The sequence below is a fragment of the Calypte anna genome, chromosome Z (assembly GCF_003957555.1).
Source record: "Calypte anna isolate BGI_N300 chromosome Z, bCalAnn1_v1.p, whole genome shotgun sequence".
Lineage (NCBI taxonomy): Eukaryota > Metazoa > Chordata > Aves > Apodiformes > Trochilidae > Calypte > Calypte anna.
This window is the reverse complement of record NC_044274.1, coordinates 47631660-47657105: the sequence shown is the minus strand read 5'-3', so window position 1 is coordinate 47657105 and position 25446 is coordinate 47631660. Positions and strand designations below refer to the sequence as shown.

The 25446-nt window shown below is 40.0% G+C and overlaps 1 protein-coding gene across 1 annotated transcript in view; it reads left to right on the top strand.

The window, feature by feature from the left end:
• Window positions 1-5507: 5507 nt before the first annotated feature.
• Window positions 5508-25446, top strand: part of TNPO1 (transportin 1) — a 62970-nt gene continuing 43031 nt past the window's right edge. Inside the window, exons 1-3 of the mRNA XM_030466951.1 lie at window positions 5508-5788; window positions 9506-9581; window positions 23093-23242. Of these exons, the coding sequence (XP_030322811.1) occupies window positions 5684-5788; window positions 9506-9581; window positions 23093-23242 (331 nt within the window). The 5' untranslated portion in view covers window positions 5508-5683. The remainder of the gene's footprint in view (window positions 5789-9505; window positions 9582-23092; window positions 23243-25446) is intronic.

Sequence of the window (25446 nt, the reverse complement as noted above, 5' to 3'; positions counted from 1 at the left end):
GAAACTGGTGAAAGCGTAGCAGGATTTTGTCTCTGCAGCTGACCATTTCATGTATCTAATTGAACTCAACAACAGCACTGCACTTGGTTTTCCTTTCTGACTTGTACATGAGCCTGTGCTATCTGTTGATATTTGTAAACCTAATTTGCATTAAGTTTTAAGTGTCCTACAAAACATCAAGTGATAGGGTATGCTGCGGCCTATCTTCCATTTTATCTGCAATAGTGGGGTGGAACATATGTATATATGGAAACTATTGCTGTAGCCTTGCCTTCATACTCATTGGATGCATGAGGATTACAGGTATTCATGAAATACAGAAGGAACATACCTCTGTGAGAAAAATGGAATTACAGGCCGTCAGGTTATCATGCATGTTATCTTATCTGCTCATGGGATTCCACAGTGCAGGCTTTTACAGATATAATCTGCCAGAAGAAATACTGCTTTTCACCTTTGGGAAAAGAAACTGTGAAACTGTGGATAAGGATGTCACAATCACGAGCTGGCACAGTTCTCCCTTGTTCACAAACAGCAGTGTAGCAGATTTCCTTAGCAGGTAACTTATCAAAAAGTCCATCAAGGTGATATTCCAGGGAAAGCAAACTGCATTACAGATTTGCCTCCAATATTAAGATGTCCAGTGTCACAGGAAATCTGAGTTCAGCTTTGTTATGAGGTGTCACACTATGGCATCAACTTGCACACACACACTGTTTCTAGTATGATATGCAACATAAGACAAAACCAATTTCAGCTAGAATTGTCTGTTCTTAATCTACTCCTAGACCTACTAGCCACAGGGCATGAATGACAGCAGGAAATTAAGGTCAATTAACTGTACCCAAATCTGAAATTATAGTATCTGAAAGCCCAGTACATCTGCTGCTTTGAATGTTGCTGTCAAATTGCTCCTTACAAATAGAAGAATTCCATCTATAGATAGAAAAAATAAAGTTCATTTATTAGATAATCTTACCATCGTTACCAATGATGCAAATTATTAGTTTGGTACATTCTGAAAAACTTCTTACTTTTGACCAAGGCTCACTATTATAGCATAGAATCAAAGAATCATAGAAAGTTAGGGATTGGAAGGGAACTTAAAAGATCATCAAGTCCAACCCCCCTGCCAGAGCAGGGTCACCTACCTCAGGTCACACAGGAATGCATCCAGGTGGGTTTTGAATGTCTCCAGGAAAGGAGACTCCTGCACAACCTCTGTGGGCAGCCTGTTCCAGTTCTCTGTCACCCTCACAGTGAAAAAATTCTTCCTAATATTTATACAGAACTGCCTGTGCTCCAGTTTATAACCGTTGCCCCTAGTCCTGTTGTTAGTCACCCCAGAGAAGAGCCTGGCTCTGTCCTCCTGGCACTCGCCCCTTACATATTTATAAACATAGATGAGGTCACTCCTCATTCTCCTCCAAGCTGATGAGGTCTGGCTCCCTCCATCTTTCCTCATAAGGGAGATGTTCCATCCCTTAATCATCTTGGTCGCTCTGCACTGGGCCCTTTCAAGCAGCTCCTGGTCCTTCTGGAACTGAGGGGCCGCAAACTGGACACAATATTCCAGTTGTGGCCTCACCAGGGCAGAGTAGAGGGGGAGCAGAACCTCTCTCGACCAACTAAACACCCCCCTTCTAATGCACCCCAGGATGCCATTGGCCCTCTTGGCCACCAGGGCACATTGTTGGCTCACAGTCATCCTTTCATCCACCAGCACCCCCAGTTCCCTTTCCCCTGTGCTGCTCTCCAACAGCTCAGACCCCAACCTGTACTGTTACCGGGGGTTGTTCTTTACCAGATGCAAGACTTTACACTTGCCCTTGTTGTAACTGATTAAATTTCTCCCTGCCCCACTCTCCAGCCTGTCCAGGTCCCTCTGAATGGCAGCACAGCCTTCTGGACAGCACAGCCACTCCTCCCAGTTTTGTGTCATCAGCTAACTTGCTGATAGTACACTCGGCTCCCTTATCCAGGTCATCAATAAATATATTGAATAGTTCTGGTCTCAGTACTGACCCCTGAGGGACTCCTCTAGAAGCAGACTTCCAAATAGACTCCATCCCATTGACTACAACATTGTAGGTTGGATCATACTTGATTTGTCTTAACTTCTGTTACCTGGATTTCCTATTGGTATTTACTCAGACTTTTGTAATTCTCTGACCCTGAAGAACTCTTAAAAACTGTGTTTTTTTGTGACCTTAGGTACCAAAAAGAAAATCCACACCTGGGAACTTGTTAACGATTTGTGCAGATTTTACCATGGAAGTCCTGTGTTGAACAGAATTGTACTTGCAACAGTGAAATTAGTTACTGTTGCATTAGACGGAAAGTATTTAAGCCTTTTCTGACACATGTTTTTTAGGACTCTCCGTAAATACAAAGTAATGTTCAGATCTCATTTTTGAAACGTGTTTCTGAAGTTTCCTCAGCCTGGTGTTTAGAACAACCCTTCTCTCATAATAACCAATCATCTCTCGATAAGCAGAAAATTAAATTTACAGACATTTCATCCATGGACAGAAAATCCTTCCAGACTGTCTATCCTATCTGTCTCTTCAGTAACCTTTCTGGTACTTCAAAGTGTAAAACTATCTTCTTCTGAAGACCACTCAAATATTTTTAAAATAAATATTGATCTTGTATTATATGTCTGACCTGAGAAAGACAGGACTAAATCATTAAGAATGGATTTTCCTTTGTTATGCTGGATGTGAGGACTACCAGTATGCTAAATAAAAGCTTGGGGCATTTCTCCAGGCAGAAGGCATTACAATATGATACCTGACTAGCTAGTCTGCATGAGCTCCTTCGCATAGACACGCTTATTCTTTGTTATGAGAGGGGTTTTTCTGCTTAGCTTAATCCACATCAGTCTGTGTCTGAAATAAGAGGGTTTACACAAAAAATTATTATGGAATAACTGTTATTTCCTCCATGCATACAAGCTTTCTATACACAGAGGTACGGAGAGACATTATAAGCAGTCTGCATGGAAATTTGGAAGCCTGGATTTCAGCAGTGTGTTGAGTGACTGATTACTATTATTTACAAGTAGCGATGCCTATATTTTGTGACAAGAAGTTAGCTCGTTAGAATTCTCCCTAAAGAAAAAAAAAACCCTCCAGTATTACCAATGCAGTAAAACTAAATCCTGGAAAACATTTTCTAAATGGTGAAGTGGCAGAAATTCTGAAAACAGAACAAATTTGATAATTAATTTTTATGATAGAGCGTTTATTTTTAACTAGTTTCAAAATCACTATTAGCAAGAAGTTGTGCTTTCCAAGTGTACAGTTTGGAGGCTATGGCATTTGAGGGATGGAACACTTCCTAGCTGTGAAGATCCATTTACTGCCTCCTCGTTGGGGGGGATTTACACCAGTCTCCTTTCTCTTTTTGGTGCATTGACACTACTGAAGGAGTGGGGAGGCCATTCTGTTATGAATAGCCTATTTGTGCTGTCTACATGTGTTTCTAGAGTATTTTCTGTCAATTATTATACAGGTTCCTGATTAGAAAACAACTAATAAAAAACCTGAAAGGTTCCTCTTAGTATCTGTTTATAACATAATGGATAGCAACAGGAGAGATTGAAAGACCTAGCACCAAGTAGACTTGAATGTGATGGTAAGGATGCTTTCCAGAAAAAAACATTGAGTTGTCTTGGAAGCCCTCCTGGTAGCATTCAGAGCTACTACATAAGCTAATAGGTTCTGAATTAGTACTCATTGCTACATACTGTAGCCATTCCTTTTGTTTCCTTGTCAGCAAATGCCAGATATGTATCACTTCATTTTGATCTAATGGGACATTCTGAGAAAAGGAAGACAGTACTAGCAACAAAGCCAAAGATAAAAAAATTGTGAGGTTTTTAGGGATACTGAAGTATAATATGACAAGGTTTGTGGAGAGAGAAATTAATTAAAGATCCAGGCTACTGTTTGGTGGCGGGTTTTTGTTGTTGGTTCTTTGTTTGTTGGTTTTTTTTTTTAACATGGTTGTGAACTGGTGGAGTCTGGCTAGTGCATGACATCTGAAGCGTGGATAATTAGAAATCAAAGATCAGCTTCTGCATTTGTGTAAGGCTCTTTTCTTCAGTTAACTTTTGTTTTCTTTACATATACAGGTGGAGTATTTAGATTTTTTTCTATGACATTCTGATGACAGAGTGGGATGAAACAGGCTCATCTTATGTTTTGAATGCTAGCTGTCATGTCTCTGCCTAGTACTTCATTTGACATGACTCTGAATTCCTTTCTCCCAAGATTATTTCTTGAAGGAAACAAGTGGTAGAAAGGAAAGAACTGAAGGATAGATAAACAATATTCTCGTCTTGTTCTGTAATGTTCTTTGCTTTCAGTGTGAATTTTTTTCTTGGCTCAGTTAAATTATTTTCTCCTCTCCTGCTCCCCTACAGAATTTAAAAGAAGCAAAAATTAACGTAGGAAAAAATAACTTAAAGGTAATGATCAAGATGAGATTGTATCCAGGAAGATGTGATAGCTGCTTTGATTTCTATATACACTGAGTAGTTCCCAGTGGCAAAGGATCCCATATGGAACTTAAGGAGGAACCTGTCCAAGGAGGATAATTGTATAAAGCATTTATATATCCCCACCAATTGTAGGCTCCCAATCATACTCTGATTTGCAGGCCTTTTCCTTTCTGCAGAGAGATTTAATTCTGGTTACACTAATGGAAAGAAAACCTGTATTTTTCTTAACTGTGGACCCATGGCTCACTTTTATTCCTGCCTTTTTCTGTTGTTACAACCATGCTTTCTGGTCACTTCCCTCATTTCATATATCTAATGTTATTTTTGCCTAGTGCACCTAGTTTGCCGGTAGAATTTGGCAAACGTAATGCTTGTGTCCGTAATTTCTGAGTGGCATCCTCCCTTGGTGTTTCTGCCCCGCCATCCCTCTTCTTGCGTCGTTGGTCCTATTCCTTTTTGACATAGAGTTGAGACTTTCTGAGGGCTCTTCAGAACGCAACCAAGTCACGTACGAGTACAGCAGATGGCAACGCAGGTACCACGGTCCTGACTCCTGGATCTGCTTTCGCACCCGCGCTTCTCCTCCGTGGGCAGCGGTCTCACCGCTCGCTGCCAGGGGCTGCGGAGCTGGGTCCCAGGAGGCCGGGCCGGGGCCGGGACGCCGCTACGCCCCTCTCCTGTCGCGGCTGCGAGAGCTTTCTCTCAGTTCTCGGGCGGGTGGCTGAGGAGGAGACTCCCCGTTTCCCACCGTCCGGGACTGAGGGGCCCGGGTTTTGTCGCCTCCAGGCTCCTGGCGGTGTGGGACGCACAGGGAAAAGGCTGACGGCGGCGCCGGCGGGCCCGAGGCGGCCCGGGCGAGCGGAGGCGTGCCCGGCGCTAGGACCCAGCGGGACGCGAGGCGGCTCTTGGGGCCGGATTACAAATTGGCCGTGACTCAGTCTGATCGGCGCGGAGCGCAGCGGGAGGCGGTGTGAGCAGGTTGGTGTCGTTCGTTTGTCCGTGTCTGGCTGGCTGGTGGGGTGCGCGCTGCGGGGGCGAGAGCCGGAGCGGGCTGGGCGCCGCCGTGCCCCCTCCCTCCGGCCTGCCTTCTTTTCCGCCCTCCCGCCTCCCCCAGCCTGGGCCCTGCCGCGCCGCAAACAGCGGCCGCCTCTTCTCTGTGTTTTCCAGCAAGCCAAGATGGAGTATGAGTGGAAGCCCGACGAGCAGGGACTCCAGCAGATCCTGCAGCTGCTCAAGGAGTCGCAGTCGCCGGACACCACGACGCAGAGGGCCGTGCAACAAGTATCCTTGGCCGAGGCCTGCGCCGCGCGGGCGGGGCGGGCGGAGCGGGGCAGCGGCGGCCCGGGCGGGCGCTGGGGAGGCCGGGGGCGGCGGGCTGGGGGAGCGCGGCCTTACGCGGCGGCGGGCCGACAATGCGGCAGCGGCTGCCGGGCCTGCTCGGGGAGCCGCCACGGCGCGGTGGGCCGAGCCTCCGCTGGAGCGGGTGGCCGTGGCGCGGCGTTTGAACCGCCGAGGCGGCCTGTGGGCCGCGGGGCCGCCTTCCCCCGGCGGGGGCCCGGGCACCTGTTGCGAGGCAGAAGCCAGGGGCCGGGTGTTCTCGGATTTTTCTTTCTTTTTAAAGCCGGGGCTCTGGCGCGGCCCCGCTGGTGTCTGCCGCTTTTCCCCGGGCTCCCCGACGCTGGGCGGCCGCCAGCGCCCAGGCCGCAGCGGAGCGGCAGCGCGGCCCTCGCTCTGGCGGATCCCGCCGAGGGGCCGGGGGTGGTGTGGCGTGGGATGCCGCTCGCCGCCGCGTCAAAGCGACGGCGAGCAGGGGCCTCCGGAGATGATCCGGCGCTCGGATTCGAGGAGAAAGCCGTAGCTGGTGGAGGGGAGTGTCCCTGGAGGAGCCGCTGCTTGCACGGCCTCCTTGGCCCGCTGGCTCCGACAGAACGCATTTTGCTACGTTGTGAGGACGTGTTTGCATGCCTAGGAGCCTGAAACACTGCTCGTTACAGTCGTTAAAATTCATGGGAATGGGGAAATCTACGGTATGTGGCTTCTCGTGCTGCTTTGCAGTGCATTTGGTGTTACTGTTGCAGATTGCTGGGGTTCTTATCCCCCCCCCCCCCAAGTCTTTCTTGATTGCAGAAGTGATAAAATATTGGTTTTAAGAACAAAGATGAGGAGAGTAAAATTTTAAATTAAGACTAGTAGAAATATAGGTCTTGAAAAACGAAGCCCTCATCTGTCTCCTGCTCTTTGAGCCAGATATGTAAGTGATCCAAAATATTTAGAAGTCCTGAAATTCTGGGAAGGATATGAGTTTACTCTCTGGATCCCCGTTTAAGGCATTTGCTTGAAAAGTCTGTGCAGAAGGCAACACAGTTTGTTAAAGTAGATAACAACATAAAAAGCATTTATATATATATTTGTGTTAATTTTAGCTTGAAGCCAAATTTGCTCTACTTGCAGGCTTTTGTACAGATGTGGTCAACCTTAAATAGGCTGCTGCTCTTATTTGAAAGGGAAAGGTGGTTTCCATCTCAAACATCTTATTCTTCTGGCTGTGCTTCTGATTTTTAAGGCACTATTGCTTTCTTTGAAAAATACCAAACAGAAGAGTTTGACCAAATAAAGTGTTCTGATAATGGTCCAAATTTAAACTGGTGCTCTTTAGTATTTAAAATACAAAAGTTTTTGTAGCAAGTGTTTATAGGGTAGCTTTTAATGTAAAAATAGATTTTAAAGCTATGCTACAAATAATAGCAGCTGGCTTCTTTATTGAAAAATATAGCATATGTGCAGGGTAAGCAATTATAATTGATGCTCTCTGACTTGCAGATGAGTAGGAGTTCACTAAAAAGGCTGTAAACTGATGTCTGAAATTCTTTTTAAATGGTAGTGGTAACTCTCTGCTGTGCTGGGGTACTTCATTGAAGTCCTCACTGGTGTGCCTGTAAATGTTAAGAAGTGGCACATTTTACTACTTTATTATACATGATTTTGGGAAAATATTCTAATACAACTTGACAGGCTATGTCCTGTAATTTTTAAAAAGATGTGTAAAAAGATATATGTATATGTATATAATATAGGAATATATATATATATATAATTTGAAACTCTTTCCAGCCAAAAAATTTATAGCTGTTGCATTGTAAAACGCTACACAGTAGCATGTCCAAGCAGGGTGATGATTAATGGTTACAAATTTGAAGTACTCTAACTTGGTATTTTTTGTAAGTTTATTAGTGTGCTAGGGCTGTCCTACTTTTCCTTTATGACACTGTTTTTGGCACAGTTGAGTGGCTAGAATTTGAATATAACAAAGTGGGGAGTACAGGTTAGCCAAAACTCTTTATTAACCAATTTATAAATTAGTCTTCAGATGTTTTTCAAATTAAAATATTAGATATTTCTTGGAGTCCAAAGAAGGGGCTGAAAAAGTTAAGAAAATGTGGCATATAAGCTATTCTTTAATTCATAGATAAATTAGCTGTTTTCTTATTAAGTTTCTAATACTGCTCTTTCAGTTCTTTCTGCTCACTTCTGCTACTTTGTTTGATCAAGTGGAATTCATTGTTGTTAGTAATGTTCTACTGACTACTTGGTGATTGTTTCTGAAGCTTGAAGAAAAAAATCAAAATGGACTACCCTACTTGTTGGCTGTTCCTGAAAAAGCTCTTTTGCTTGGCACTTTCAGCAACAGTCTGTGGATATGTGGTTTCATTTCCAGGGGCCATGTAAAGTCCTTTGTATTATTTTCCACTTGCCCTTACCATCCTCCTGTTTATATTGCATCTCCTGCGTGTTTCACAGCAAAGAAGCTTGGGGCTGTGATAAGTGCACTTTATTCTTTTATTAAGTGGAAGAAGGGCAAGCTTCTCTAACAAAGTTACTACTTGATGCAGAAAACCTAAAGCTCTAAAAATGAAGTTTTGTAAGTTTGTGTTTGAGACACTGGCTCGTGGCCATTGGAAAGAAATGGATCCTTTAGAACTGGAAGGGTTTGCAGGCCCATCAAGTCCTTACACAGATGTGTTTGGCTAAGGTTTAGGTACTCTGAATTTTTAGAGGTTTAGCTAAACAAGTAAAGTAAATGCCTATGGAGCAAGTAATTTTACTTCTTAAAATTATTTCTTGCTAAATGTCCTGATTGTTTGCCATACTAGTAACTTAGAGATGACACTGCACTGACTTAAAATATTATTGTTGAATGGAATTCCTAGTAGTAACAGGGTGTGAGAAGAGAATACCAGGAGAATGTCAAATCACTGCTCTAGCCAAGCACTGTCAGGATGCTGGGAAAGTTGAGGCAAAAAGTAATCATAGATCTTTGGGGGAAAAAAACTACACACCTTCATAGCTGTCCAAAAGTGTAGCCATTCTTCCTGCAGTTGAGGAGTAGTTTATATTTTTAGGTTGTTTGGGGGGTTTTTTGTTTGTTTTTAGAGAGACTGTGGATAAGCATGAACTTCTTGGTACAGATATCTGTGCATTTACAACTATACAGGTTCTCTTTGCTGAGATCTTAGGCTTGTGATCTTTAGCATCATAAAAAAGGATATGCTTAATACTATAATCAGTATCTTATGTAAATGATAGTTGTTGTGTTCTAATGATTTTTTTTATGAATTGTGGAAAGGGAAAGATGAGGTATGATAGAATTGTCTCTGTGTTCCTACAGTTTGGTGGGCTTCTAACTGTAAAAACTGAAATCCTAAACTGTAATGGAAGCTTTTTTTTAGTGACTCTACAAATACTCTAAAGGATCTGTTACTTTGTGTGTCTCTCCCTGAATTTTTATTTTTTCCAGATTCCCCCATAACTAGAAGCAATCACTTAATTAAGAAAATCACAAACTTTTTACGTTGTTAATACTCTATATATTGTGAGCTTATAGTCACAGTTGGTTGAAGCGACACAGGAATACACAACTCATTTCATAATCTTGGTATTCAGAAAGCTGTAAATGCTGTTTGTGAAGATTCAACTTTCTTTAACTGTTTATCTCTTCAGAAACTAGAACAACTCAATCAGTATCCAGATTTCAACAACTACCTGATTTTTGTTCTTACAAAACTGAAGTCTGAAGGTAAGTTTTTGAGATGTTGACTGTTTAATTCTGTGTTTTTTCTGATGCCTGCAGTGGGTTAATGCTGGCTGGATGCCAGGTGCCCACAAAAGCTGCAGCATCACTCCCTTCCTCAACTGGGTGGTAAAGTGAGAGGCTTGTGGGTCACGATAAGATCACTCACCCATTACTGTCATGGGTAAGACAGATTCATCTTGGGGAAATTAGATTAATTTATTACCAATCGAATCAGAGTAGGGTAATGAAGAATAAAGCCAAATTTTAAAACCCCCTCCTCTTGCCCCTCAGTACTTTCAAGGTCCAACTTTACTCCTGATTTTTTCTGCCTCCTCTTCCTGAGTGGCACTGGGGGATAGGGAATGTGGGCTGTGGTCTGTCCATCATGTTTCTGCTGCTCCTTCCCCCTTATGGAGAGGACTCCTCGCACTCTTCCCTTGCTTCAGTGTGGGGTTCCTTTCATGGAGGACAGTTCTTCACAAACTTCTCCAATGTCTGCATCCCATGGGCTACGTACAGTTTATTAGGAACTGATCCAGTGTGGGTCCAGTCTTCAGGAACAAACTGCTCCCATGTGAGTCCCCTGCAAAATCACAAGCCCTGCCAGCAAACCTGCTCCAGGGTGCCTCCTCTCAACAGGACCTGCCAGCAGCCTGTTCCAGCACAGGCTTGGTGCTTGTAGTTTCTGCCTCAGAATAGATTCCATTCTAAATGTCCTATGAAATCTTCTCGGAAGTGTTGAAGCATCATACCTCTATTAGACTGCAGTGAAATTGTTGAGCAACGTTGATGAATCATGACTATACACATTATAAAACATACTGTTAACTTCAGTTGTGAATCATGATCTCCCTAGTAATGAGACTGTTAAATATTTGAAGATCATTTGTGAGTTATCTGAAGATGATGCTTGTCAAAATCTTCATTCTGAAGTCCTTAATTCTGGTAAAATGCAGATGGAAATCAACTGCAAAACTACCTACTTGTCTTACTCCAATGGGTGTTAGTACAAATGGCATGTGGCATATTGTGTAGCCTCTACCAGCTGGTAAATTTGGATAATGTTTTAGCAAGGATCAGGGTATGTGAAATTCTTTCCAGTGTACTTCTTGTGAGATCTTTTCTCAGTGAAAGGAATGTATTTCAAGATGGATTTTAGTGCATCTGATTTCTTTACGTTTATTTGATTGTTCGGGTTATTTTCTGGGTTTATTTTCCTTAGTGTCCTGCTACCAGTGTTTTTTCTGTTTTCTAGTGCTTCACTTTTAGTTTTCTGGATGCTTGGGTTTTTTCCATTGAATTAGATTTATTTATTTGTTGCCCTGTAACATTTGAATGATCTACAAGAATGTTTATCTCATGTTTTGACTAGTGTTTTGGTTGTGCTGTCTGCTTATCTCAGTTTGAGAGAGTGACCTTTCAAGACCAGAATCAGCCAAAATACTAAATTTTTGAGCAAGGCGCCAGTGTACGTACACCATGTGCTTTATACCATTGACAGAAAAATGAAAAGTGGAGTGAGTCCAGTAGTGAAATCTGGATTCTGTACAAAAGATGTTACAAGAAGGATGTTCTACCTCCCACTTCAACCCCAAATGTGTTTTCTAACACGGCCTTGGTTGCTACTTTCCCCTTCTTTGTTCTGTTCACCACTTAAGGTTCTAGGTACTGGCTTGTGTTTAGTGATGTCAGAATCACTTTTCCTTCCAGATCTTCTTAGATTGTCTAGTAGTCTTCTTTTGCCATTCTTAACGTTTAGACCCATAAATCTGTTTGCAATTGGATGAAAAGTAGGAGATGCTAACTACTGCAAAATGGTTGTATAAAGGTGTTCAACTGAGGTGGAAAAAAAAAGGTCTGGCAGTAAGCCACAGGCAGCAAGCAATCTGGGGAGAACTAGTAAGTTAACTTCTAAGAAGAGGTGTGTGGGACCAGGTCATTTGTGAGACTGATAAGAAGCAGCTGTTGCTCCAGTGGTGCTCCTGGCCTTCATCAGTGGCATCCTCAGAGTAAACTCCACCTGGTTTTTAGGTTTATTTTAGTAGTTCAGGAAAACTGCAGAATATTGAGAGTGCCAGAACCAGAGAGTCTGGTGCTTTTTGTAATGTTTCCCAAGTTCTAAATATCCTGGGCAGGACTGATGAGGAACAGCAGAAAACTGTTATTTGGATTTGCCTCAAATCCAAGCTTTAGCTCAGTTTTTGTCACCGTTGAAACCACTGCTGAGAAAACTATGCATTTAGGTGAAAGTTTCTGAATGTGAGAATTCTGTAATTATTGACTGAAAAGTGTGTTAACAGCCTAATTTTACTGCAGTGGAGGTTGTACCACATTATCTCTCTCCCAGGTCTCACACCTCTGCATACAAATACAAGCAAACTTTCATTTGCAAGGAAGTAACTTTGCTTGCAAAGCTGTCTGCTTCCCTGAGGCCTGCTTCTAAGATACTTGAGTAAACCTTATGTGAAATGAATTTGTTGTGTTTTAGCACCAGTAGTATTACTTTTTAGTAGCAAAAAGTACAACTTCTTATTTCGTCCAGTGTTAGTTTGGTCAGGCCTCTGTGTCTGAATGTTTGTGACTTACTGGTTTTAGGTCTTTTGTGGTCTTTTGTGGTGGTTTTTATGGTTTAGTTGTAAAATTCTCTGACCCTTGTTAAAGTTACAGCATACATGTTAATTCAAAACCCGCTTGGACACGTTCCTGCGCGATGTACTCTAGGTGGCCCTGCTCTGGCAGGGGGGGTTGGACTAGATGATCTTTCGAGGTCCCTTCCAACCCCTAGGATTCTATGATTCTATGATTCTATGATTCATACTAAGCTTGGGTCTTCCTCAAAACAAGTGTTGCCTTACCGCCAGTGAAGGTATATGGCCCGGCTTGCCATTTTTTTCTTTTAACTAGTGCACATTTCAAAAGCTAGTGTTGTAAATCTGGATGAATGCCAATGTTATGCATATCACAGAATATAAAAAATGTCAGGGAAACATTCTGTCCTGGAAGTTGGGAAACAGGCAGACTGATGTAATAAAACATGGTCTCAAACCATTAATGATTCAGGTATAGGTCTCTAGAATGTGCTTTTTAGGAGGTGTGGTGCTTGGAGAACTTTTAGTTGGGCAAGATGGAGTCCAGATTTACTGAAAACTATCTGAATGAAAGAAGTTTGGTTTTACTAATTTATCTGCACATGAAAATATCACTCAGATGTTCCATTAGTGTAGCTGTTCCTTCTTTGTAGCTGTTCCCTCTTTGGCAGGTGTAGAACCACAGATTATACAGTGGCTTTGCCTTTCTGTAGTGCTAGTTTTGTCCTCCTGGTTTTGAGGAGTTTTTTTCTTTTCTGGTGTCTCCTGAGCTGAGCTCAGAAACTTGTACCTTCTGTATTCTTTTGATGTGTTGCTTTCTGGAAGCATGTTGCTGTTGTCTCTTGGATCACTTTTTGTATTTTGTGTGGTTGACTGAAACAGTCCAGTACCTCTGTTTGTGTTTTCTTTGTTCCAGGTCATGCTTCTAATTCCTCATTTTACTCGTTTACATTTTTGTTTCCATAATCAAGAGTCTTTTCCTTGAAGGAAGAAATGACAAAGTGTTGTCCTAATTTCAGACTCCTTGCTGAGGCTAGTCCCAGCCTCTAGTTAAAACACATTGAGACTCTTGTCAAAGACATCTGAAGAAGGAGGCAGGTCAATTTTTCAGTTAGGGAGCACTGAGTGTGATGGCTGTCACAATCCTGCTGTAGTATTCTGTTGATGCAAAGTTGTATAGGCAGGGCCTCCTTGAATCAGCAAAGACTCCAGTGTTGCCTTCTGGTAACATTTCTCTTTCCAACTCTGAAGAAAATCTAAATTGAGACTTTGTGATCTTTGCAGAGTATTTCCACTATGTTTCTTCACATACCCATTCCTGGATTGAGATCTTCACATCCCTGAGTGAAACAAAGGAAAGCTGTCTTTATATGGGGTCAGAATTAATGTGTCATTCTATATGGACTAGTATGGCTTCGTTTTGGGGAAGGTTTTATATAAAATTGCAAGAACAGAAGTGATGTTTAAGCTTCTCATTTAGGTAAGATTTGTCGTACCCAACACCTCTTTACATGGTGAAAAAAGAGCAACTCCTGGTATGGTATCTGCTCTACTTATGATTCAGACTGTCCATCCTTATTCCCAAAACACTCACGTCCTTGCTTAGATCTATCTTGTATGCATCTTAGACAAGAGACGGAGAACATGGTTAATTTGCACAATTTCTGTCAAGTTTTGTGTTTGTCTTCTTTCCCCGGTCTGCTGGGCTCTTGTCATGAGAAGAGAAAACAAATGGGAAATGGGAAAATAAATATTGAGATAAATACATGACAGTCCTCATAGCTTTCTGCTGCCCCATGTAGTCATAGTTATCTACAGCTCTTGCAGGTATACAAAGGCTTTGTGATTCTGATCTTGGATTGTGTTTTAGTGACTGAGTCTTCAACCCATCCTAACTCAGGGACTCCAGCCTCAACAGATTGTGGATTGATCATAGCTATTGCCATCAGGGATCTTTGAGATGAACTTTAGTTTGAAGGTGAATGACCTGGGATCGAGAACACTGCTTTAGTATTGCCTTTGTCACAGGCTTTAAAGATGGTCTTTTAAGTTGCTTTCCAAAATGCTTTGGATTTCTTGAAGATAGGACACTGTCTCTGCACCTCTTGATCTTGTTAATGTGATTACTTAGTAATTCAGACTACCTTGCTTTGACATGGAATGTTACCATGGAGCAAGCTTTTGTTTCAGCAGAATTTACACAGATGGTGATTTATTTTCTGGTAATCATGACAGTAATAATTCATCTAGCTCTGAAAGGGGAGTTTTAAATGGGTTTTTGTAAACTATTACTGGGATCCAGATTGCTCTTGTGGGTTTCATGTGAATGTTTTCTGACAAATGTTTAAATTTAAACTTGATCTGAACGGAGTTTTTATGGGTTCATTACATTATGAACTTTCTTAGTATGTCGGTGTTCTAACATCTTTGAAGCTGAGCAAGAGAGAGACCACTGTGTGAGGTCAGGAGTTAATTTGCCAGCTACCAGTTTTAGGAAGGTATCTGATGAGCAGGATTAATCCAGGAAAGTGGTTCAGCAGCTTTAACTGTTTAATTAAAATGAATGCCCTTCCCCTCCCCCCACCTCAGTACCATCATCCTGCATGATGTCATCATTAAATACACTAAAATAACTGCCAAGGAGTCAATCTGATTGCATTACAATTCAGTAGTCAAGCCAGATTAATGTGCCCTTGCAGTTTAAAGTTCTGCATAACATACGTAGTTTCTTACTTAAGTAACAGTAAAAGATATTTTCCCTTAAGTTCAGATTCAGAATCACAAAAAGAAATTAAGCTTCACTGAGTTTTAGTAATCAACACATAAGGTAACCCAGGTGCATAAATATCTTAAGGGAAACACAATTATAAGATAATGAATTTTTTTCACATCACTAAATTCCATGGTTTTTTTCCTTTTATGCCAACAGTTTGTTGTTTTTTTTCCATGACTCTGTAGGCATATATTAGCCCAGAATTAAGCAAAAGGCTTCTCTTAAGTAGTTGTATGGCATAGGTTCCATATGTGAGAAGTGACAGGTTACTTATCTATTTAAAGTCTTGAAAGAAACTTTGAAGTTATCCAGCAGATTGTATTATGTGATTCAGTGCTTCAGGAATGCATTCCTGGAGCTCCTTAATATGAGCATCCAGAATTAGAGTATGATACCTCCATTATTCTCCCTTTCCTATCCCTGAAATCCATGCAAGGAAAGCACTGAAAAAGAACATGCAGAATAGCAGGTTTCTTGATTATAGAGGGAATTTCCACCTGGCATGAATCTTTTTCCCAACACATACAATGGTTTTTGAGTAGTTACCTTAGAAGAGTTTGGGGCTTCAACCTGGAACTGGTATCCAGAAGAAACAAAAATTTTCGTGGAGATACCTGTGAGAAGTCCTTGGGAGCTACTGGGAAGGAGCTGCCTCTAATTTCAACAAAACACTTGAGGTAGCTACTTTATAAGAGTCTGATGCTGCTACCTGGAGATTAACCTGTCTCCAGAGGAGGCCAACACACCTCTGAAGATGCCTGTGAGAATTCTGAGGTCCTGCAGGGCATGGACTTGGAACCAACATTGTCAAAACTCCTTGAGTCTTTACCTTGGAGGAGTCAAGGGCTGCTGTCTGAGAATTTACCAGTCTCTAGAAGAGACCAACACGCTGCAGGCTCCTTCAAGCCTTGTCTATGTTGGAGGCAGGTCCATGATCGCTACTTTGATAGGGGTCCTCCTAGGCAGCTTTGGAATGTTTTGGCCTGTTGACTAGCTTAGTGCCTTTGTGTACTTTAACACGTGCATTTAGATTCTTCAAAAGTGCTGTTTGCTGCAAGCATTTTGGGGAGGAGTCTTGGAATATGTTTTCTTTCAAATGGCTCGTAGAGAGAAAAGGCAGAAGTTTGCAGACTTGATTCTTGAGATTATCAAATTTTCCATTTTGTTTGTGATGCATTTCTCTAAAGTTCAGGTAGTCTTAGGCAAGATATCTTTTGCCCTAAAATTTTTCTTTTTTGGTGGCAAGCTGGAGATATTTAGCCAGCTATTTGAAGCCTTTCCTTAGTGCATCTTATGAGCTGAATGAAGACGTCTCTTGTAAGGGGTATTCCTTTGTATGCTTTCTAAAAGTCAGACTCTACTGCTCAGTGATGTTTGCTTGTTTCTCTTGTCAAGGCTAAGTCAGCCTAAAATGGCAGTATTAAGCATCCCTGTGTTGTTTTCCTACAGAGAAGGAAAGTGTTGCTGGTGTGGCTTCTAAAGGCACTTTTGTCCACCAAAGCAGTACCTGATTCAGTGCAGTTCTGAGGCGTCTCCTATCAGAGAAAATGGTGCCCCCTAGTTAGAGGGCTATGTGTCGGGGTCTGACCTAGGCTTTGATGGCTCCTAAGAAGCAACATCACCGCCTCTTTTAGGTTTTCAGAAAGGAGGCTTGCTGGGTGGCATTAGGATGATGTAACAGTTTCAGTGTTTTGTTACCAGTGCAGTTGGTTACCTGGCCACCCTCATGAAGCCAAATCTGGCCTTACAAAGAAATGCCCATTATTGCTTCTGAAGTGCAAGTAAAAACACCTTTCCTATAATGTCTAAAGGGAACAGAGAAAAAGCCCATATTTTTCAGTCTAGTAACAGTACCCACAGGATGTTTGTCGGGCTTCAGATGTGAATACCTCTTAATGAAAGCAGTTGAAAGAGCCATGTTAAAGCACTTCTTGATACTACAGTTTGATGCTAAAATTAATAACTGGCTAAGCATTACTACTTCTTTTGCAAAGCATTTTAAGAAAGAGGGAAGCATCCTTTCTTCTCCTATAATGACATAATTGTCTTCAGAACCACATGAAGATTTTACCGAGTTGTGCCTTCTGCTTTCAAACCGTATGCAGGAGCAACAGTGCTATTACTGAGTCACAAGTACCAATAATGACTGCAGTCTGCATTCAGCTCAGTATAGGGAGCTGATAACAGCTTATCCCTGCATCACTGGACTGAGCAGCATCATTCCTTTCTAGTGAGGTTGTCTGCTTCAGCTGCAGTGGCACACACTGGCTGTTCAAGTAAGTACAGCTTCAACAGTATAAGGTTTTATCTTGATATGTTAAAGGAAAGAGCATTTACGTAACTTAGTGATCAATTTTCTTCTCAGAATCAGTAGATACACTAATGACAAGAGGTAATTCTGACTGGCAAGCTTGAAGTCTCAGGTGCTTCATGCACTTCAGAATGGCAGTCACTCACATTTTCTTTTTTTCCTCCATCCTCAAAGTAAGCAGGCTAAGAAATCATAAGTAGAAACTGAAGAGTGGTCACACACTGAAGCTTCTTGGATACAGTCGTGTTTTCACTGGTACTCTTAGGTAGCAGAGGATTAGTCACCTTGTTTTTAGTAAGAAGTCTTGTGCTGCCAAATACTAGGGGGAAAAAAGTTCCTAAAATCGTAGTAAAAAAAGATGGTGTTTTATAAACATATATTGGGGTAAAAGCAGGTCTGTGCTTCCTATTTTATTATTTTAGCTGGATGCACAGCTGCTTAAGAAGAACACCTCTTCTGGTGTCAGAATACTGTTCTGCCATGCACCAGAGTGCAGCAGCCTAACATTGCAACTTGCAAATATGTTTATAGTCAAGAAAAGTCAGACAGAATGGAGAAGAGGGAAAAAAAAAAAAAAAAGGTACAAGCTGAGTACAGACTGAGGAAATAAAAATGAGGAGGTTTTGTCATGAATTAATTTGGTACTATCGGGGAAAAGGTATTATGAATTACTCAATTTGGTAATAGAGACTGTTTTACTTACCCATTTAAACCTTGTGTTCCAGCAGCTATTCATATGACAGATTCTGACTTGTTCTAGTATATAACATTCACCTTTGATATTTTCAGAGAGACAAAACTTCTATTCATCTGACTAGGTAATTTCTTCAGATAGACTAATGACTAAATCTTAATTTGTTTGCTGCCAAATGCTGTCTAAGCAACTTCCATTGCCTCATTGGCTTCTTTCCCTGTGAACCTGACATAGTGCAAAAGTACTTATCCACCATCCTCACCCTGTCCCCAACAAAAAAACACCAAAGATAGCTGACATTACTTTTATATATATTCTCAAACTGCAACAATAATCTGCATTCATTACATAGTTTAAAATCTTATGAATCATACTCTTATCACACTGAATCTCCATATCTTATTACGGATTCTTCTGCTTCTGACAGAATTTTAGCACTGATTTAACTGCAGGATAAAGAAGTGATACGCAATATGGCAGTAGAGGGGAAAAGTGCCAAGACATCCAGTTTGTGTGGGTGTGATAGAGAAACTTAGAAGTAGGAGTGAAACGACAGGATTAGTTATTTATACTTTGTGTTTTTGCAAGCCTGCAGAGGAGTACAAATGTTGACATTATGATTGGCCTGTGGTTATTATTCATTAGAATGCAGAAACTTCCGTAACTAACCAGCAAGCTAATTGTTGGTCAGCAGTTTTAACACCCTGCTCATTGTTCATAGTTCTGTTTTGTTTACAACATGGTCAGTAGCATAGGTATTGCTACTTATTATTCAATAAATATGCAACACTCAAGCATCAGTGGAACATTTCCAGCTTTGTTTTGGCATCTTAAGACATTCCTAAGCTTAGGTAGTTGTGTCATATTATTTTCCATGACTCACACCAGTCAATTGAGCACTGATTAATTTCAGACTAGCCACTAAATTTCAAGGTCATTTGTGTATGCAGATACACTGAATGTTTTGAAACATTGTTGATCCTTCTTCTAACATTGTAGTAAATCACAACTGTTTAAGCGAAAGATCTAGTTACAAATCCAGCATTAAGTTGGCTCTTCCTCTTCTAGCAAGCCCATGAAAGTGTCTTTGTACTTTATTCTTGTACATTAGGACAGAAGAAGTTATTAATCTGCTCTCTATATGACACTGCTCTGAAGGGATCCTCAAGTTTGGGTTTTTTTAGCTTAAGAGACAACCAATTTCTCATTAGTGGATCACAAATCTTCATGCACAAGTGACACTACTCATGATTTTTATCATGTTATATTTGTTCATATTAAATTAATACCAGTAGCTAAAAAAAAAGCGGTCTTATTTCTGAAAAAGGCTTAACAGCTTTATAACTCAAATTGATGGAGCAATTTTGCTGTAGAAAAAGTCTCACTGGCATTTTGAGCTCAAATATCTCAAGAGATAGAGAGAAAAATATACCAATGCTCATAACCATTATATCACAGTGTGAATAGATAAACACTACCCTCATCCCTGTAGCTAATTTCTTTTAGCAGTCTAGGAAGTTATGTTCTAAGGTAGAGAAGATAAAAAGACAGGGTGGAAAATATGCTTAACTGGATTGCAGGTGATTTACAAAAACTATCACTTTCACATATGCACCATGTGTCAAACAAACCCTTATTAGTGGAGATACAGTGTTTGAAGGCACACTCTAATTCTCACAAGCATTGCAGTACCCCTAAAATTTTTATTTACTGCATAAAATTAAAATCTGAAACTAGTATTAGGAGTCTTGCAACAGAATTGAAAATTTACTTAGAACCAAATTATGATTAAGTGATATGGTTTTATTGTAAAGCAAGGCAATGTGAGAGGAGTCTCTTGCACTGATTAACTGATTTGGCACCGAAGATGATATCAAATGCTTCGCTTTCCTTCTTTTTCTTGTACTATATGTTCTTGTCAACTCTGTGTACTTCCAAGTTGACTGACATAGGAGGAGACAAGGCTGATCTTTTTTGAGGCTGAAACATATGGCTGACAGAACTTGTCACAGAATTTATGAAGACTAAAGAGTGCCTTACTCAGCTCTTAGGCCATCTGCCTGTTATCTTAGTGTTACAGCAATAACTCTATCCAGACCTATATTACCGTATTCTGAGAGCATAGCTGTTAAATTCTTGAACACCCTGGATTCCATAAATATCTTTGTGCACGTATATCAGAAATTTTTTTTTCTCAAGCAAAGATTTTGACTATGGTGCAGGTTTTGTAGTTTGTTGTTTGTTAGGGTTTTTTTTTTTTTCTGGTTGTTTGCTTTTTTGTTTTGGGGTTGTTGGGGTTTTTTTGTTGGTTGATCATTGTTGCTGGGGTTTTTTTTGTTTGCTGCTTGGTTTTTTTGTGGGCTTTTTGTTGTTCTTTTTTGTTTTTCTAAATGTCTGAGCATCAAATTCTATGCCACAGCTCAAATCCATTTCTATGCTTTCTGGTTGTCACCTTTCAGTACAGTGAAAACTGGTTTTGCTTTTTGTTTTTAATCTTTCTTCTTTTTCTTGCTTCTTGGATGCCTTTTAATTTGCCAGAGGCAAGACTTTCATTATGAGTCCCTTCGTAATATTTGTTGCAGGTATGTGGGATAAGCACTTGCTATGAAGAATAGTCTTTCTGTTACCTTAGCTAAGGAATGGATTTAAAATGTTTCATTCTGCTGCATCCCATAGGATAGTTCATGAAGAGAAGCATGGTGCTGAAGTTTCCCCTTAATGTTCACCTTGATTTTTATCTTAACTATCTGACTATAATCTACCTATTTCTGACACTGTAATAGTATTGAGCTCTGGTTAATTTGAAGGTGTTGACTTGCCCCTTTTTAAGTAATAGCCAGGCATTCTACGGGACTAATTTTTTTTCTTAATAGACTGCTTTAATATTTTCATGCTTAAATTTACACTAGTAGTGGCTAGCATGCCACATTCTAGTCAGACTTTGTTTGGCATTCCTACCTCTTTCATCCCAAGAAGGTACCCCTGGCCAATGCAGAATGAGTAACTACTTTATTCTGTGTCTATGGCTGCTAACAATGATTTTTTTATTGTGGCTTATAGGGGTTTTAAATAATGTGGAAGTTGGAGGAAGACTCAGAGTTTAACATACTGTATTAGTTTAAGAGTTGATGTGGAGATTTGGTTTTTAATTCAGAGGGTAGCTCAGACAAATTTGAGACTAAGAATGTTTAAGTGAAAAATTCTATCTATAAGTCATTCTTTAATAATGATATCCAAAACTTCAAACAAAACTGCAAAACTTTTTTTTGTCTTTGATTTACCAAATAATACTGTTAGTAATAATTAAGACATCTCATAACCAAGTGCTGTGGTTGAGAACCCTTTGTCCACTCATCCAGTCTTTAATGTCCTAGTTGCAGCTGGGATAAAGCTACTTTTCTTCTTAGTAGCTAGAATAGTGCTAAGTTTTGGGTTTAGTATGGAATTTGGTAAGCAAAAAATGCTTTTAATATACTTCCATTTCTACTTATTTTTAAGAAGTCAAGGGCTTTTCAACTTCCCATGCTTTGCAAGTGTGTGGCTTCACAGGAAGCTGGGAGGCAGCATAGCAAGGATCAGTGGGTCCAAATGGGATATTCCTTATCAGTCAATACCATGGACATGATATAGATGAGGGTTGGCCAGGAAGCCTTTTATATCTTCTGGGATTGCAATTTTGGGATTTTGCTCCTGCTGGATCACTATCCAGGGATAGGCAGGGCGTTGTTCAGCAAGTAATGAACAGTTGCAGTGTGCATAATATGTTTGTATATTTGACAACTGCTGATATAATAATACTAACAACAATAATGAGATTATTATTCTTTTTTCTGTCATTAAATTGCTAGTATCTTAATCCACAAATCTCTAACACTTTCTTTCCCATTCTGTCTCATTTTTTGGGGGAGCAAGGGAGAGTGAACAAGCTTCCTATTTTTAAACCTCATTACCTCCTTCTTCACTGTTCTCCACAGAAAGTTTTTGGCCCTTGAAATACAATGATGTGCAAGTGAAATTACTTATATTGCTTAGAAGTTGGGTATTTAAGACCTATAGTTATAGTAGGTAAAGTTACAGAATTGTTTCAAATATATATGCATAACATGGCTTTCTGTTTTATAAATTGCTGAATTCTATGTGAAGGATAGGCTTGGAACATGAAAATCGCTTGTGTGGAAAAAATGCTTGTATGGAGCATGAAAAATGTCTTGGTTTTGTGAGGAAGTAACTTATTTTGAAAATACTTTATATCTGAAAGTTATTTTGCTTATCCTTATTTCTGTTGGGATATTTTGAAAGCCTGTCAACTAATTCTTAGCACAAATGAACTTTGAGTATATTTATTTCTTGCCCAAATCAGGGCTTCATGGAAAAAATTCGAAGAAGTGGCTAGAATGCTGCGTAAAATTAGCTTCCTGTTCTGATTAGGGTTCCTTTAAATTTAAATTTTCTTGTACTATAAACTAATCCTTTCTGTGCAGAACCTCCAGATCCCACTTTCAGCATATTTCAGAAGTTATGCCATGGGTTGAAGAACCAAATATGCACCTGATGCAATATAAATGGAAAATCTAGGCTGTTCTTCCATTCCTCCTGTTGTTCTCGTAATTTAGAGAAATTCTGGCCACTTTATTTCTTACAGTTCACACTATGTAACACCTGTTGTCATTGTGTGAAGGCTTTTTGTTTTCCTTCTCCCTCTAATTATTAATTTAATAATTCAATAAAACACGATACTTGACGCTACTACAACATTGTATTTTGTAGAAAATTTGAACACTGTATTTCTGTGAGAATAGGAGGTAGAGGATTTACTGCCATAGTCCCCAGATAATTTCTGTATCTTACTCTAGTGGAAACATCTTGTCATCAGTGTTCCAGCACACCAGTCAGTATAATGAATGTCTGAACAATTTGTTTCATGAGTCTCTGTCCTGTGACTTCAATCTATACCTGTATACAAAACTTTCTCTTATAATGTAACACTTTCAGCAAACAGAAATAGTTTTGCTACATGATTTAATGAATGTGCTTGGGTGGAGAGATAAGAAAACAAAGATTAATATCTCTCCATAAGCTTTACTTTTTTGCATTGTTCTGGAAATCTGATTTATTCATTGAAGGTTGACTAATTATTTTCTGTTGCAGATGAACCAACACGTTCCTTGAGTGGACTCATCTTGAAGAATAATGTAAAAGCCCATTTTCACAACTTTCCCAATGGGGTAACTGACTTCATTAAAAGTGAATGTCTTAACAATATTGGTGATTCATCACCTTTAATTAGAGCTACTGTAGGTAAGTCTGCTCTTACTGCTGTCTTCTGCATACTGAAAATGTTATTCTGTGAGTGAAAGCCACACTAATGACATCCTAAAACCATTTGCTTCTTATAATTGTCACAAGGTTATTTTTTAGTGCTGGTATGTGTCTTTCAGTGTGAAAATACAAAAGTCACACTTGTTTTTATTTCCTGTTCTCTTAGAACTGATTTCTCTTGAAATGTAACTGAAAATGTTTAATTGAATCTGCTGAAATTGCTGCCTAACTTTTGTACAGTTCTCTTAGCTGATTCCTGTGCCCTGCCCCTCCTATGCAGACATGCACATCCCTTCAGGGAATTATTGTAATGCATTCATAGAATGTGTTTCTGTTTTAAATACATTCTGCCAGAAAAAAGTAGATCACATATAACATACAGAACATCATGGAACAGACTCATAGAATGGTTTGAGTTGGAAGGGATGTTAAAGATAGCCTAGTTCCAGTGAGAAGTGTTTTTGTTTTGTGGATTTCAGAATTTGTAGATACTTCAATTATAATTTTTCTGTAAAATATGCATGTTTACTTTGTTGTTAGTTATTTCTTGGTAAGGTTGCTTTTCTGTCTGTGTTTTGAGAATATGATTTTTCTCACTTGCTACAATAGTTACTGTAATTTGTCCACTAAAAAAATTTAAAAAGTAAAATAATTAATATGTACACACATATTTGAGTACAGTATAGGAAATAGGGTTGGGTGCCAGTTCAAAAAAGAAATCCAGCTTCTATCAGCTATCTGACTATATAAAATCTACCAGTTACTGCTCATTTAGAATCCTTTGCTTTTTCTGTAGGATTCCTTCTCCAGACATCTGGGTTATAGACTGTAGACTAGAGAAAAATACTCATCTTTTTAGATTTTTCTTGCTGTCTTGTCACTTGTGAAGCTGCTTTACTATTGATTTTGCTAATATATCACTTTCATTAATAAATGAACAGTAGAAGCAAGTCTTTAAATGGCAGGTATTTTGGTGATTTCAGGTTGTAGAAGAGTCGTGCTTTTTTGTTTGTTCATGGGACTTGTCAGTGGAGTACCATGGAGCTGACAAAAGAATGTATTCCAGCTTCATTTGGATGCAGTTGTAGGGCTGTTAAATGGTGATGGTTTTTGGGATGGGTCTTTGTGGGACATTTTTGTTTTCAAGTGGTTTTCTTTGATTTCTCCTAGTATGAAACATTTGTGGACTAGTAGCTTACATACTGTTGATCTTTAAGTGATCCTTGCAGGGATTATTCAAGCATGTATGAACTGAAGATGAGTATCAATTGATGAACAGTGCAAGAATTGATATTTTGCACATGCTTTACATCTTGTCGTTTAAAGTAATTTAATGTTGAATCCTTGTAGTCTGTTTTAATAGTGAGGTTGTTCCCATACCCACTTGTCTCTTGATACTAGCTAGGTGTAAATATATTACTACCTACCTAGGCTTCTGTGGCACAGGACTTGCTATGTCCTATTTAGAAACACTCATTGAGATGCATGTGGGTTTCTGCCATTCAAGCAGTATCAATTTAGCAAGCCAATTGGAAATAAAATCTTTGCAGTTCTGAGAGGAAGATGAACAAGTACAGAAAAATAGCATCAGAGAAGGTGTAATACAGCAATTGACTCTCCCTTGTGGCCTCTAGCATCTGGTGCTAACCAGGCAAAAGCTGAACCTTTTGGCTAAGGTGGAGGCAGGTTCCTTAATCCTATTATCAGAAGTCACCTCTCTGAGGAGAATGAGCATGGCAATAGAACCAGTTTTAGACTGTGACTTAAGGCCAAATGGTAACTACACATTGTTGTATCCTTACTTAGCTTTTCCCTGCTTTCATAACCAAATGAATAACAGTGGAATTTCTCTGTGCTGTGTGATACAGGTTTTAAAGCCTGTGCTAATGTTGAGATATGAATTCAAATTCAAAAACTGTGGTTGCATGTGTTGAGGACCCACAAACTTGCCAGAAAATGAATGCATCTATTTAGGAAGTGTCTGTTCTTCTAAACTGTTCTTAAAACTTTCTGGGGATTCTAATCTAGGCAGGAGCTTTGTGTACCAATTGCTTACAAACTATTGAAGGGAAAGTAAGTAGCCTGAGTGTTTAAGAGTAGTGGCAGGACTAGAGAGCTTCACTGCAGAAGGAAAAAGAAAGCTAATCATCTCATGTGAGGAGAAATTTTGTTGTGAAGTTCAG